Genomic DNA, 15,375 nt, shown 5'->3' with positions numbered 1-15,375 from the left:
TCATATGAGTTTCTTTGCGTTGTTTTTCTTACAATTTTCTCTGATTCCAAAATGGTGAAAGGAACTCAAAGATTCAGCTCCCGTCGCCTGCTCGATACATTCCAACCAAATCACGCGGAAGGGTGTTTTAAAGTGTGATGCGTCCGTCAATCAAACGGTAAACTCTACTGTCAAAGCTCCTATTGGTGTGTCCCTAAATTGTGGGCGGAGACGCGACTCTATAAATAGAAGTGAGTCGTTGATGCTGTAAGACATTTCACAGTGTGGAGAGTTGTAGGAACAAGTACCTGCCTGGTGCTAACTCAACGGAGTCGGGACTCTACTTTTTAAACAGGTAATAATATCCGCGCAATTAGCATCAACTGACTAGCTAGATGGTTCGGTAGCTACCTAACTAGCTAGTTGTTCGTTTAGTTAACAAAACCATTTTGATAGGTACTGTAGCCGCCCTAAAGATAAATCACGACAATATAATCATTAATTGAGTAGGCTACTTTTACCAAATTAAGTTGTCAGGAAAGCAACAAAAAAAACAACTGCTTTTTGTTGTCGGGAAAAACGATTTAAAATGGACATGAACGTCTTTGAGACTAACGTTGGGAAAGTGTAGCCTACTTTGTGTCCATCATATGCTACAACGTTTCTATTTGATTGAAGGTGAACTTGACTAAAATAATGTCGACACTCTACTCAATCTTCTCTACAGGCAAAAAAGAAAAACCCTCGCAAACATGAGTAAGGACACCGAGGTCGATATGAAGGATGTTGAGTTGAACGAGTTGGACCAGGAGAAACTACCGATGACCGGCGACGGACCGGGGGCTGAGAAGAACGGAAACTTGAAGCAGAAGGAACAGGAGGAGGATGTTAAGTTTACCGGGTTGTCGAAGGAAGAACTCATGAAAGTCGCTGGTACACCCGGGTAAGTTAAGGGATTAAATTAAGGGGTTGGTTGTTGTTGGCTTAAACTTTTTTTTATTTTTTAAACGAACTATCTTAAGTTCAACTTAATGTTGATAGAAATCAATTAGCTGAATATGCAATGTAGTTATGTATACTGAACAAAAATATAAATGGAACGTACAACAATTTAAAAGATTTTAAGTTACAGTTCATCGAAGAAAATCAAACAATTGAAATAAATGCATTAGGCCCTAATCTATGGATTTCACATGACTGGGCAGGGGCACAGCCATGGGGTGGGCCTGAGAGGGTGTAGGCCCACCCACTTGGGAGCCAGGTCTGACCACTGGGAAGCCAGGCCCAGCCAATCAGAATGAGGTTTTCCCCACAAAAGGGCTTTATTACAGACCGAAATACTCCACAGCCCCCCCCCCCTTTTCACCACCTCAGACAATCCTGCAGGTGAAGAAGCAGGATGTGGAGATCCTGGGTTGGCGTGGTTACATGTGGTCTGCGGTTGGACGCACTGACAAATGAGCGGTTGGACGCACTGACAAAGGATCTAAAACGACGTTGGAGGCGGCTTATGGTTGTGAAATCAACAGTAAATTATCTGGCAACAGTTCTGTTTGACATTCCTGCTGTTAACATGCCAATTGCACGCTCCCTCGGCACATTTTAGTGGCCTTTTGTCTCCAACACAAGGTGCACCTGTGTAATAATTATGCCGTTTAATCAGGGTAATAATTAGGCTGTTGAATCAGCGTAATTGGCAAAGGAGAAATGCTCACTGACAGGAATGTAAACAAATGTATGCACAAAATTTGAGAGAAATAAGCTTTTTGTGCCTATGGAAAATGTCTGGACTCTTATTTCAGCTCATGGAAAATGGTCCAACACTAAGTTGTGTTTGTATTTTATGTTCAGTATAAAATTGAAACTTATTTGACCCTTTCCTCCCATCTCTCTCTCCTCCTCCTCCTCTCTCTCCCCTCCAGCTGGGTGAGGACACGCTGGCTGCTCCTGGTCTTGTTCTGGTTGGGCTGGGTGGGGATGCTGGCTGGGGCCATAGTGATCATCGTCCAGGCCCCCAGGTGTAAACCCATACCCGAGATGAACTGGTGGAATCAGGGTCCTCTCTATCAGATCGCTGACCTGGACGCCTTCAACCACGACAAGGGAATCAAAGGTGAGGGTATTGAAAAAGGCGATAGGACACCATTACCTCCAGGAATTTCTACTAAGATAAAACAGAATGTTAGACACACAGCATTATGGGTAATGTAGTAGATCATACTGGTGGAACCAGAGTCCTCTACCAGATAAAACAGGACATCATACACACAGCATTATGGGTAATGTAGTAGATCATACTGGTGGAACCAGAGTCCCCTACCAGCTAAAACAGGACATCGTAAACACAGCATTATGGGTAATGTAGTAGATCATACTGGTGGAACCAGAGTCCTCTCTACCAGATAAAACAGGACATCATACACACAGCATTATGGGTAATGTAGTAGATCATACTGGTGGAACCAGAGTCCTCTCTGCCAGATAAAACAGGACATCGTACACACAGTATTATGGGTAATGTAGTAGATCATACTGGTGGAACCAGAGTCCTCTCTGCCAGATGTCTGACCTTGATGTCTTTAACCACAGGAAAGGAAGGAAATGAACAGAGGCTTCTAGCAATGGACGTGATTTAGAATGTCAGGATGGGAGGACTAGATTTAGAATGTCAGGATGGGTTGTTTAGAATGTCAGGACGGGTTGTTTAGAATGTCAGGACGGGTTGTTTAGAATGTCAGGACGGGTTGTTTAGAATGTCAGGACGGGTTGTTTAGAATGTCAGGACGGGTTGTTTAGAATGTCAGGACGGGTTGTTTAGAATGTCAGGACGGGTTGTTTAGAATGTCAGGACGGGTTGTTTAGAATGTCGGGACGTGATTTAGAATGTCAGGACGGGTTTTTTAGAATGTCGGGACGTGATTTAGAATGTCAGGACGTGGTTTAGAATGTCAGGACGGGATTTAGAATGTCAGGACGTGATTTAGAATGTCAGGACAGGTGGTTTAGAATGTCAGGACTAGATTTAGAATGTCAGGACGGGTTGTTTAGAATGTCAGGACGGGTTGTTTAGAATGTCAGGACGTGATTTAGAATGTCAGGACAGGTTGTTTAGAATGTCAGGACTAGATTTAGAATGTCAGGACGGGTTGTTTAGAATGTCAGGACGTGATTTAGAATGTCAGGACAGGTTGTTTAGAATGTCAGGACTAGATTTAGAATGTCAGGACGGGTTGTTTAGAATGTCAGGACGGGTTGTTTAGAATGTCAGGACGTGATTTAGAATGTCAGGACGTGTTGTTTAGAATGTCAGGACGGGTTGTTTAGAATGTCAGGACGGGTTGTTTAGAATGTCAGGACGGGTTGTTTAGAATGTCAGGACGGGTTGTTTAGAATGTCAGGACAGGTTGTTTAGAATGTCAGGACTAGATTTAGAATGTCAGGACGGGTTGTTTAGAATGTCAGGACGGGTTGTTTAGAATGTCAGGACAGGTTGTTTAGAATGTCAGGACTAGATTTAGAATGTCAGGACGGGTTGTTTAAAATGTCAGGACAGGTTGTTTAGAATGTCAGGACTAGATTTAGAATGTCAGGACGGGTTGTTTAGAATGTCAGGACGGGTTGTTTAGAATGTCAGGACGGGTTGTTTAGAATGTCAGGACGGGTTGTTTAGAATGTCAGGACAGGTTGTTTAGAATGTCAGGACGGGTTGTTTAGAATGTCAGGACGGGTTGTTTAGAATGTCAGGACGGGTTGTTTAGAATGTCAGGACGTGATTTAGAATGTCAGGACGTGATTTAGAATGTCAGGACGTGATTTAGAATGTCAGGACAGGTTGTTTAGAATGTCAGGACTAGATTTAGAATGTCAGGACGTGATTTAGAATGTCAGGACGTGATTTAGAATGTCAGGACGTGATTTAGAATGTCAGGACGTGATTTAGAATGTCAGGACAGGTTGTTTAGAATGTCAGGACTAGATTTAGAATGTCAGGACGGGTTGTTTAGAATGTCAGGACGGGTTGTTTAGAATGTCAGGACAGGTTGTTTAGAATGTCAGGACTAGATTTAGAATGTCAGGACGGGTTGTTTAGAATGTCAGGACAGGTTGTTTAGAATGTCAGGACTAGATCTAGAATGTCAGGACGTGATTTAGAATGTCAGGACGTGATTTAGAATGTCAGGACGGGTTGTTTAGAATGTCAGGATGTGATTTAGAATGTCAGGACGTGATTTAGAATGTCAGGACGGGTTGTTTAGAATGTCAGGACTAGATTTAGAATGTCAGGACGGGTTGTTTAGAATGTCAGGACTAGATTTAGAATGTCAGGACTAGATTTAGAATGTCAGGACGTGATTTAGAATGTCAGGACGTGATTTAGAATGTCAGGACGTGATTTAGAATGTCAGGACGTGATTTAGAATGTCAGGACGTGATTTAGAATGTCAGGACGTGATTTAGAATGTCAGGACGGGTTGTTTAGAATGTCAGGACGTGATTTAGAATGTCAGGACGGGTTGTTTAGAATGTCAGGACGTGATTTAGAATGTCAGGACGGGTTGTTTAGAATGTCAGGACGTGATTTAGAATGTCAGGACGGGTTGTTTAGAATGTCAGGACGGGTTGTTTAGAATGTCAGGACGTGATTTAGAATGTCAGGACGTGATTTAGAATGTCAGGACGTGATTTAGAATGTCAGGACGTGATTTAGAATGTCAGGACGTGATTTAGAATGTCAGGACGTGATTTAGAATGTCAGGACGTGATTTAGAATGTCAGGACGTGATTTAGAATGTCAGGACGTGATTTAGAATGTCAGGACTTGATTTAGAATGTCAGGACGGGTTGTTTTGAATGTCAGGACGGGTTGTTTAGAATGTCAGGACGTGATTTAGAATGTTAGGACGTGATTTAGAATGTCAGGACTTGATTTAGAATGTCAGGACGTGATTTAGAATGTCAGGACGTGATTTAGAATGTCAGGACGTGATTTAGAATGTCAGGACGTGATTTAGAATGTCAGGACGTGATTTAGAATGTCAGGACGTGATTTAGAATGTCAGGACGTGATTTAGAATGTCAGGACGTGATTTAAAATGTCAGGACGGGTTGTTTAGAATGTCAGGACTAGATTTAGAATGTCAGGACGGGTTGTTTAGAATGTCAGGACGGGTTGTTTAGAATGTCAGGACGGGTTGTTTTGAATGTCAGGACGTGATTTAGAATGTCAGGACGTGATTTAGAATGTCAGGACGGTTTGTTTAGAATGTCAGGACGGGTTGTTTAGAATGTCAGGACGGGTTGTTTAGAATGTCAGGACGGGTTGTTTAGAATGTCAGGACGTGATTTAGAATGTCAGGACGGGTTGTTTAGAATGTCAGGACGGGTTGTTTAGAATGTCAGGACGGGTTGTTTAGAATGTCAGGACGGGTTGTTTAGAATGTCAGGACGGGTTGTTTTGAATGTCAGGACGGGTTGTTTTGAATGTCAGGACGTGATTTAGAATGTCAGGACGTGATTTAGAATGTCAGGACGTGATTTAGAATGTCAGGACGGGTTGTTTAGAATGTCAGGACGTGATTTAGAATGTCAGGACGGGTTGTTTAGAATGTCAGGACGTGATTTAGAATGTCAGGACGTGATTTAGAATGTCAGGACGTGATTTAGAATGTCAGGACGTGATTTAGAATGTCAGGACGTGATTTAGAATGTCAGGACTTGATTTAGAATGTCAGGACGTGATTTAGAATGTCAGGACGGGTTGTTTTGAATGTCAGGACGGGTTGTTTAGAATGTCAGGACGTGATTTAGAATGTTAGGACGTGATTTAGAATGTCAGGACTTGATTTAGAATGTCAGGACGTGATTTAGAATGTCAGGACGTGATTTAGAATGTCAGGACGTGATTTAGAATGTCAGGACGTGATTTAGAATGTCAGGACTTGATTTAGAATGTCAGGACTTGATTTAGAATGTCAGGACGTGATTTAGAATGTCAGGACGTGATTTAGAATGTCAGGACGTGATTTAGAATGTCAGGACGTGATTTAGAATGTCAGGACGGGTTGTTTAGAATGTCAGGACGTGATTTAGAATGTCAGGACGTGATTTAGAATGTCAGGACGTGATTTAGAATGTCAGGACGTGATTTAGAATGTCAGGACGTGATTTAGAATGTCAGGACGTGATTTAGAATGTCAGGACGTGATTTAGAATGTCAGGACGTGATTTAGAATGTCAGGACGTGATTTAGAATGTCAGGACTTGATTTAGAATGTCAGGACTTGATTTAGAATGTCAGGACTAGATTTAGAATGTCAGGACTAGATTTAGAATGTCAGGACTAGATTTAGAATGTCAGGACGGGTTGTTTAGAATGTCAGGACGGGTTGTTTAGAATGTCAGGACGTGATTTAGAATGTCAGGACGGGTTGTTTAGAATGTCAGGACGTGATTTAGAATGTCAGGACGGGTTGTTTAGAATGTCAGGACGGGTTGTTTAGAATGTCAGGACGTGATTTAGAATGTCAGGACGGGTTGTTTAGAATGTCAGGACGTGATTTAGAATGTCAGGACGGGTTGTTTTGAATGTCAGGACGGGTTGTTTAGAATGTCAGGACGTGATTTAGAATGTCAGGACGGGTTGTTTAGAATGTCAGGACGGGTTGTTTAGAATGTCAGGACGGGTTGTTTAGAATGTCAGGACGGGTTGTTTAGAATGTCAGGACGGGTTGTTTAGAATGTCAGGACGTGATTTAGAATGTCAGGACGTGATTTAGAATGTCAGGACGGGTTGTTTTGAATGTCAGGACGGGTTGTTTAGAATGTCAGGACGGGTTGTTTAGAATGTCAGGACGGGTTGTTTAGAATGTCAGGACGGGTTGTTTAGAATGTCAGGACGGGTTGTTTAGAATGTCAGGACGGGTTGTTTAGAATGTCAGGACGGGTTGTTTAGAATGTCAGGACGGGTTGTTTAGAATGTCAGGACGGGTTGTTTAGAATGTCAGGACGGGTTGTTTAGAATGTCAGGACGGGTTGTTTAGAATGTCAGGACGGGTTGTTTAGAATGTCAGGACGGGTTGTTTAGAATGTCAGGACGGGTTGTTTTAGAATGTCAGGACGTGATTTAGAATGTCAGGACGTGATTTAGAATGTCAGGACGTGATTTAGAATGTCAGGACGTGATTTAGAATGTCAGGACGTGATTTAGAATGTCAGGACGTGATTAGAATGTCAGGACGGGTTGTTTAGAATGTCAGGACGGGTTGTTTAGAATGTCAGGACTAGATTTAGAATGTCAGGACGGGTTGTTTAGAATATCAGGACAGGTTGTTTAGAATGTCAGGACAGGTTGTTTAGAATGTCAGGACGTGATTTAGAATGTCAGGACGTGATTTAGAATGTCAGGACGTGATTTAGAATGTCAGGACGGGTTGTTTAGAATGTCAGGACTAGATTTAGAATGTCAGGACGGGTTGTTTAGAATGTCAGGACTAGATTTAGAATGTCAGGACGGGTTGTTTAGAATGTCAGGACAGGTTGTTTAGAATGTCAGGACAGGTTGTTTAGAATGTCAGGACGTGATTTAGAATGTCAGGACGTGATTTAGAATGTCAGGACGTGATTTAGAATGTCAGGACGGGTTGTTTAGAATGTCAGGACTAGATTTAGAATGTCAGGACGGGTTGTTTAGAATGTCAGGACAGGTTGTTTAGAATGTCAGGACAGGTTGTTTAGAATGTCAGGACGTGATTTAGAATGTCAGGACGTGATTTAGAATGTCAGGACGTGATTTAGAATGTCAGGACGGGTTGTTTAGAATGTCAGGACAGGTTGTTTAGAATGTCAGGACAGGTTGTTTAGAATGTCAGGACGTGATTTAGAATGTCAGGACGTGATTTAAAATGTCAGGACGGGTTGTTTAGAATGTCAGGACGGGTTGTTTAGAATGTCAGGACGGGTTGTTTAGAATGTCAGGACGGGTTGTTTAGAATGTCAGGACGGGTTGTTTAGAATGTCAGGACGTGATTTAGAATGTCAGGACGTGATTTAGAATGTCAGGACGTGATTTAGAATGTCAGGACAGGTTGTTTAGAATGTCAGGACTAGATTTAGAATGTCAGGACGGGTTGTTTAGAATGTCAGGACGGGTTGTTTAGAATGTCAGGACAGGTTGTTTAGAATGTCAGGACTAGATTTAGAATGTCAGGACGGGTTGTTTAGAATGTCAGGACAGGTTGTTTAGAATGTCAGGACTAGATTTAGAATGTCAGGACGTGATTTAGAATGTCAGGACGTGATTTAGAATGTCAGGACGGGTTGTTTAGAATGTCAGGATGTGATTTAGAATGTCAGGACGTGATTTAGAATGTCAGGACGGGTTGTTTAGAATGTCAGGATGTGATTTAGAATGTCAGGACGTGATTTAGAATGTCAGGACGGGTTGTTTAGAATGTCAGGACTAGATTTAGAATGTCAGGACGGGTTGTTTAGAATGTCAGGACGGGTTGTTTAGAATGTCAGGACAGGTTGTTTAGAATGTCAGGACTAGATTTAGAATGTCAGGACGGGTTGTTTAGAATGTCAGGACAGGTTGTTTAGAATGTCAGGACTAGATTTAGAATGTCAGGACGTGATTTAGAATGTCAGGACGTGATTTAGAATGTCAGGACGGGTTGTTTAGAATGTCAGGATGTGATTTAGAATGTCAGGACGTGATTTAGAATGTCAGGACGGGTTGTTTAGAATGTCAGGACTAGATTTAGAATGTCAGGACGGGTTGTTTAGAATGTCAGGACTAGATTTAGAATGTCAGGACGTGATTTAGAATGTCAGGACGTGATTTAGAATGTCAGGACGTGATTTAGAATGTCAGGACGTGATTTAGAATGTCAGGACGTGATTTAGAATGTCAGGACGGGTTGTTTAGAATGTCAGGACGTGATTTAGAATGTCAGGACGGGTTGTTTAGAATGTCAGGACGTTATTTAGAATGTCAGGACGGGTTGTTTAGAATGTCAGGACGTGATTTAGAATGTCAGGACGGGTTGTTTAGAATGTCAGGACGTGATTTAGAATGTCAGGACGGGTTGTTTAGAATGTCAGGACGGGTTGTTTAGAATGTCAGGACGTGATTTAGAATGTCAGGACGTGATTTAGAATGTCAGGACGTGATTTAGAATGTCAGGACGTGATTTAGAATGTCAGGACGTGATTTAGAATGTCAGGACGTGATTTAGAATGTCAGGACGTGATTTAGAATGTCAGGACTTGATTTAGAATGTCAGGACGTGATTTAGAATGTCAGGACGGGTTGTTTTGAATGTCAGGACGGGTTGTTTAGAATGTCAGGACGTGATTTAGAATGTCAGGACGTGATTTAGAATGTCAGGACGGGTTGTTTTGAATGTCAGGACGTGATTTAGAATGTCAGGACGTGATTTAGAATGTCAGGACGTGATTTAGAATGTCAGGACGTGATTTAGAATGTCAGGACGTGATTTAGAATGTCAGGACGTGATTTAAAATGTCAGGACGGGTTGTTTAGAATGTCAGGACTAGATTTAGAATGTCAGGACGGGTTGTTTAGAATGTCAGGACGGGTTGTTTAGAATGTCAGGACGGGTTGTTTAGAATGTCAGGACGGGTTGTTTAGAATGTCAGGAAGGGTTGTTTAGAATGTCAGGACGGGTTGTTTAGAATGTCAGGACGGGTTGTTTAGAATGTCAGGACGTGATTTAGAATGTCAGGACGTGATTTAGAATGTCAGGACGTGATTTAGAATGTCAGGACGGGTTGTTTAGAATGTCAGGACGGGTTGTTTAGAATGTCAGGACGTGATTTAGAATGTCAGGACGGGTTGTTTAGAATGTCAGGACGTGATTTAGAATGTCAGGACGGGTTGTTTAGAATGTCAGGACGTGATTTAGAATGTCAGGACGTGATTTAGAATGTCAGGACGTGATTTAGAATGTCAGGACTTGATTTAGAATGTCAGGACGTGATTTAGAATGTCAGGACGTGATTTAGAATGTCAGGACGTGATTTAGAATGTCAGGACTTGATTTAGAATGTCAGGACGTGATTTAGAATGTCAGGACGGGTTGATTTAGAATGTCAGGACGGGTTGTTTTGAATGTCAGGACGGGTTGTTTAGAATGTCAGGACGTGATTTAGAATGTTAGGACGTGATTTAGAATGTCAGGACTTGATTTAGAATGTCAGGACGTGATTTAGAATGTCAGGACGTGATTTAGAATGTCAGGACGTGATTTAGAATGTCAGGACGTGATTTAGAATGTCAGGACGTGATTTAGAATGTCAGGATGTGATTTAGAATGTCAGGACTTGATTTAGAATGTCAGGATGTGATTTAGAATGTCAGGACTAGATTTAGAATGTCAGGACGGGTTGTTTAGAATGTCAGGACGGGTTGTTTAGAATGTCAGGACGGGTTGTTTTGAATGTCAGGACGTGATTTAGAATGTCAGGACGTGATTTAGAATGTCAGGACGTGATTTAGAATGTCAGGACGTGATTTAGAATGTCAGGACGTGATTTAGAATGTCAGGACGTGATTTAGAATGTCAGGACGTGATTTAGAATGTCAGGACGTGATTTAGAATGTCAGGACGTGATTTAGAATGTCAGGACGTGATTTAGAATGTTAGGACGTGATTTAGAATGTCAGGACTTGATTTAGAATGTCAGGACTAGATTTAGAATGTCAGGACTAGATTTAGAATGTCAGGACTAGATTTAGAATGTCAGGACGGGTTGTTTAGAATGTCAGGACGGGTTGTTTAGAATGTCAGGACGGGTTGTTTAGAATGTCAGGACGGGTTGTTTAGAATGTCAGGACGTGATTTAGAATGTCAGGACGTGATTTAGAATGTCAGGACGGGTTGTTTAGAATGTCAGGACGGGTTGTTTTGAATGTCAGGACGGGTTGTTTAGAATGTCAGGACGGGTTGTTTTGAATGTCAGGACGGGTTGTTTTGAATGTCAGGACGGGTTGTTTAGAATGTCAGGACGTGATTTAGAATGTCAGGACGGGTTGTTTAGAATGTCAGGACGGGTTGTTTTGAATGTCAGGACGGGTTGTTTAGAATGTCAGGACGGGTTGTTTAGAATGTCAGGACGGGTTGTTTAGAATGTCAGGACGGGTTGTTTAGAATGTCAGGACGGGTTGTTTAGAATGTCAGGACGGGTTGTTTAGAATGTCAGGACGGGTTGTTTAGAATGTCAGGACGGGTTGTTTAGAATGTCAGGACGGGTTGTTTAGAATGTCAGGACGGGTTGTTTTAGAATGTCAGGACGGGTTGTTTAGAATGTCAGGACGGGTTGTTTAGAATGTCAGGACGTGATTTAAAATGTCAGGACGGGTTGTTTAGAATGTCAGAACGGGTTGTTTAGAATGTCAGGACTAGATTTAGAATGTCAGGACGTGATTTAGAATGTCAGGACTTGATTTAGAATGTCAGGACGTGATTTAGAATGTCAGGACGTGATTTAGAATGTCAGGACGTGATTTAGAATGTCAGGACGTGATTTAGAATGTCAGGACGTGATTTAGAATGTCAGGACGTGATTTAGAATGTCAGGACGTGATTTAGAATGTCAGGACGGGAGGACGTGATTTAGAATGTCAGGACGGGAGGACGTGATTTAGAATGTCAGGACGGGAGGACGTGATTTAGAATGTCAGGACGTGATTTAGAATGTCAGGACGTGATTTAGAATGTCAGGACGTCATTTAGAATGTCAGGACGTCATTTAGAATGTCAGGACGTCATTTAGAATGTCAGGACGGGTTGTTTAGAATGTCAGGACGGGTTGTTTAGAATGTCAGGACGGGTTGTTTAGAATGTCAGGACAGGTTGTTTAGAATGTCAGGACGGGTTGTTTAGAATGTCAGGACGGGTTGTTTAGAATGTCAGGACGGGTTGTTTAGAATGTCAGGACTAGATTTAGAATGTCAGGACGGGTTGTTTAGAATGTCAGGACGGGTTGTTTAGAATGTCAGGACGGGTTGTTTAGAATGTCAGGACGGGTTGTTTAGAATGTCAGGACGGGTTGTTTAGAATGTCAGGACGGGTTGTTTTAGAATGTCAGGACGTGATTTAGAATGTCAGGACGGGTTGTTTAGAATGTCAGGACGGGTTGTTTAGAATGTCAGGACAGGTTGTTTAGAATGTCAGGACGTGATTTAGAATGTCAGGACGGGTTGTTTAGAATGTCAGGACGGGTTGTTTAGAATGTCAGGACAGGTTGTTTAGAATGTCAGGACAGGTTGTTTAGAATGTCAGGACGTGATTTAGAATGTCAGGACGGGTTGTTTAGAATGTCAGGACGGGTTGTTTAGAATGTCAGGACGGGTTGTTTAGAATGTCAGGACGGGTTGTTTAGAATGTCAGGACGTCATTTAGAATGTCAGGACGTCATTTAGAATGTCAGGACGTCATTTAGAATGTCAGGACGTGATTTAGAATGTCAACAGCCTACTTGAGCCCAAAGATGTGAAAACAGACTGAGTCTGATTTGTTGTAATTTGTCTATTCAGTCCGTTAGGACGGGGCTGTGTGGTTGTAATTTGTCTATTCAGTCCGTTAGGAAGGGGCTGCCTGTCTTGTGACCATCTCATTCCTCCAGACCGCCCAGCGCCTGGTTTCCCCAAAGTATCTTAATGCTAAGTTAATCGTTAGAAGCTGCGTAGGAGCATCGTTTTAATCTTTGAGCTGTTTCCAGAAACCGTTATTACTAAAGTTGGTTATTTACCCGACTACCTCAGACCACTGGCTAAACGGTGTGTAGTTGGATGTGTTTCTCCCTACTTTATACACAGGAGATCTCTGTTAAACATAGAATGGAGGTGTTTATTTGTCTCTGAGACCACCGATAACGTCACAATGAAGTTGACTACAAATACCAAGTTGCCAGTGCAATTGTTACAAACAAGCGATGGATAAAAATACGTTTCAAAATGAAAACCCGAGATGACTGCATTTCGATAAATAAACCTATGTCATGTTCATTCAATTGAGTTTTATTGAGCTATTATGGCTACCGTCAATCATTTTGGCCTCAATGTATTTCCCGATGTGTAGCGTAACGTATGCAATGGTGTCCCAAATGTAGTGCGTTATCATAGGGTAAGCATTACAATAAGCTGTGATATTATCTCCCTAGGAGCTGATCCGTGGTCAGTATTGTGGAATCATTTTTAATGTTAAGGAACGATTTGAATGGCGATAGCTGACCTGAGAGCATCGCTACCTTTCGATCCTATTAGTATCAACACATTTTTTATTTGATTTAACCTTTATTTAACGAGGCAAGTCAGTTAAGAACAAATTCTTATTTTCAATGACGGCCTACCGGGGAACAGTGGGTTTAACTGGCTTGTTCAGGGGGCAGAACGACAGGTTTGTACCTTGTCAGCTCGGGGATTCGATTTGGCAACCTTTCGGATACACACACACACACTAGTCCAACGCTCCGACCACTAGGCTACCTGCCGCCCATGCCTCAACAATGCTCTTACTGAACGTTATCTCTGCATGGTGTCTTGGGAAACACATGTTACATCTTCAGGCCATTGTGGCAAAGATGTTAAAACACTGGGAAGCCCAAGTTCCATGGCAACGGGGAAAAACCGGGGGCCTGGCCTCTGGCCTACTGACAGCTGTTAGCCAAGTCAGCAATCTGACTCAGCTTGGTCTAAAATACTCTCTTCCCCTTTCTGATAGAACAGACAAGTAGTTGTCATTTAGTAGTTTAAAGGACAGACTTGGCTAAAATAAGTTCAGAATCTCCCCACATTTCTCCCATTATATGTTAAACAGAATCTCCCCACATTTCTCCCATGATATGTTAAACAGAATCTCCCCACATTTCTCCCACTATATGTTAAACAGAATCTCCCCACATTTCTCCCATTATATGTTAAACAGAATCTCCCCACATTTCTCCCATGATATGTTAAACAGAATCTCCCCACATTTCTCCCATTATATGTTAAACAGAATCTCCCCACATTTCTCCCATGATATGTTAAACAGAATCTCCCCACATTTCTCCCATGATATGTTAAACAGAATCTCCCCACATTTCTCCCACTATATGTTAAACAGAATCTCCCCATATTTCCCCCATTATATGTTAAACAGAATCTCCCCACATTTCTCCCATGATATGTTAAACAGAATCTCCCCACATTTCTCCCACTATATGTTAAACAGAATCTCCCCACATTTCTCCCATTATATGTTAAACAGAATCTCCCCACATTTTTCCCATGATATGTTAAACAGAATCTCCCCACATTTCTCCCATTATATGTTAAACAGAATCTCCCCACATTTCTCCCATTATATGTTAAACAGAATCTCCCCACATTTCTCCCATTATATGTTAAACAGAATCTCCCCACATTTCTCCCATTATATGTTAAACAGAATCTCCCCACATTTCTCCCATTATATGTTAAACAGAATCTCCCCACATTTCTCCCATTATATGTTAAACAGATAAGAAGAGAAACCAGTTTCCCATCCTGATGTAAACTGATTGTCGACTCAGACAATCCTTCCCTTTACACACACACACACACACACACACACACACACACACACACACACACACACACACACACACACACACACACACACACACACACACACACACACACACACACACACACACACACACACACACACACACACACGAACGAACGAAGGTGACTAGTCTTTTTTTCCCATCACCCCGACTGAAGGGGAGATGTTCAACCTACCTGTCTTTATCACTTTCCTTCCTTTTGTAATGTTTCTTCCCTCTCACCTCTCCCACCACCCTCTGACACTCTCCCTTTTCCCCCTTCTCTCTACCTTTCTGTCATTCACCCTCTCCTTCCTCTCTGACCCCCCTCCACTTTTTGACAATCTCTATTTTTTCTCTCTCTCTCTCTCCAGGTGTAGTTGAGGTACTAGACAGTCTGAACCAGTTGAAGGTGAAGGGCTTGGTTCTGGGGCCTCTTCACACTGTCCAGCAGGACCAAGTAGACACTCTAGACCTGGTCTCTATGGACCCCGGGGTAGGAAATGACCAGGACCTGCTGGTTCTGCTGGACAAGGCCCACAAGAAGGGTAAGTGATCTGTTTGGCCCATTGGGCGTGACTGAAGATATGATCTCATTAATAGGGATCAGACCGTCTGTCTGTCTCTGATCTGAGGCCGGACTCTGCTTAAAACCCGTTCAGCTGACAATAGAATCACAATGGACCTTGGGTCTGAATAAAACCCTTAAAACACTCTCCACCTTGGTTGAGCTCCCTTTTTTAACCATCTCCTCCTGACTCAAGCACTCGTATTTACCTCTCTCTGTCAGGTATCTCTGTGGTG

At 42.3% G+C, this 15,375-nt stretch overlaps 1 protein-coding gene across 1 annotated transcript in view; it reads left to right on the top strand.

Moving 5' to 3' along the window:
- The first annotated feature begins 260 nt into the window (after positions 1 to 260).
- slc3a2a (solute carrier family 3 member 2a) overlaps positions 261 to 15,375 on the top strand; it is a 24,977-nt gene continuing 9,862 nt past the window's right edge. The window contains exons 1-5 of the mRNA XM_055938986.1: positions 261 to 334; positions 707 to 922; positions 1,902 to 2,092; positions 14,946 to 15,119; positions 15,362 to 15,375. The exon at positions 15,362 to 15,375 is cut by the window's right edge and continues 78 nt beyond it. Coding sequence (XP_055794961.1) covers positions 732 to 922; positions 1,902 to 2,092; positions 14,946 to 15,119; positions 15,362 to 15,375 — 570 coding nt within the window. The 5' untranslated portion in view covers positions 261 to 334; positions 707 to 731. The remainder of the gene's footprint in view (positions 335 to 706; positions 923 to 1,901; positions 2,093 to 14,945; positions 15,120 to 15,361) is intronic.

This window comes from Salvelinus fontinalis, chromosome 11 (assembly GCF_029448725.1).
Source record: "Salvelinus fontinalis isolate EN_2023a chromosome 11, ASM2944872v1, whole genome shotgun sequence".
Classification (NCBI taxonomy): Eukaryota; Metazoa; Chordata; class Actinopteri; order Salmoniformes; family Salmonidae; genus Salvelinus; species Salvelinus fontinalis.
Note: the sequence above shows the minus strand (reverse complement) of the source record. Positions and strands in the feature narration are given on the sequence as shown.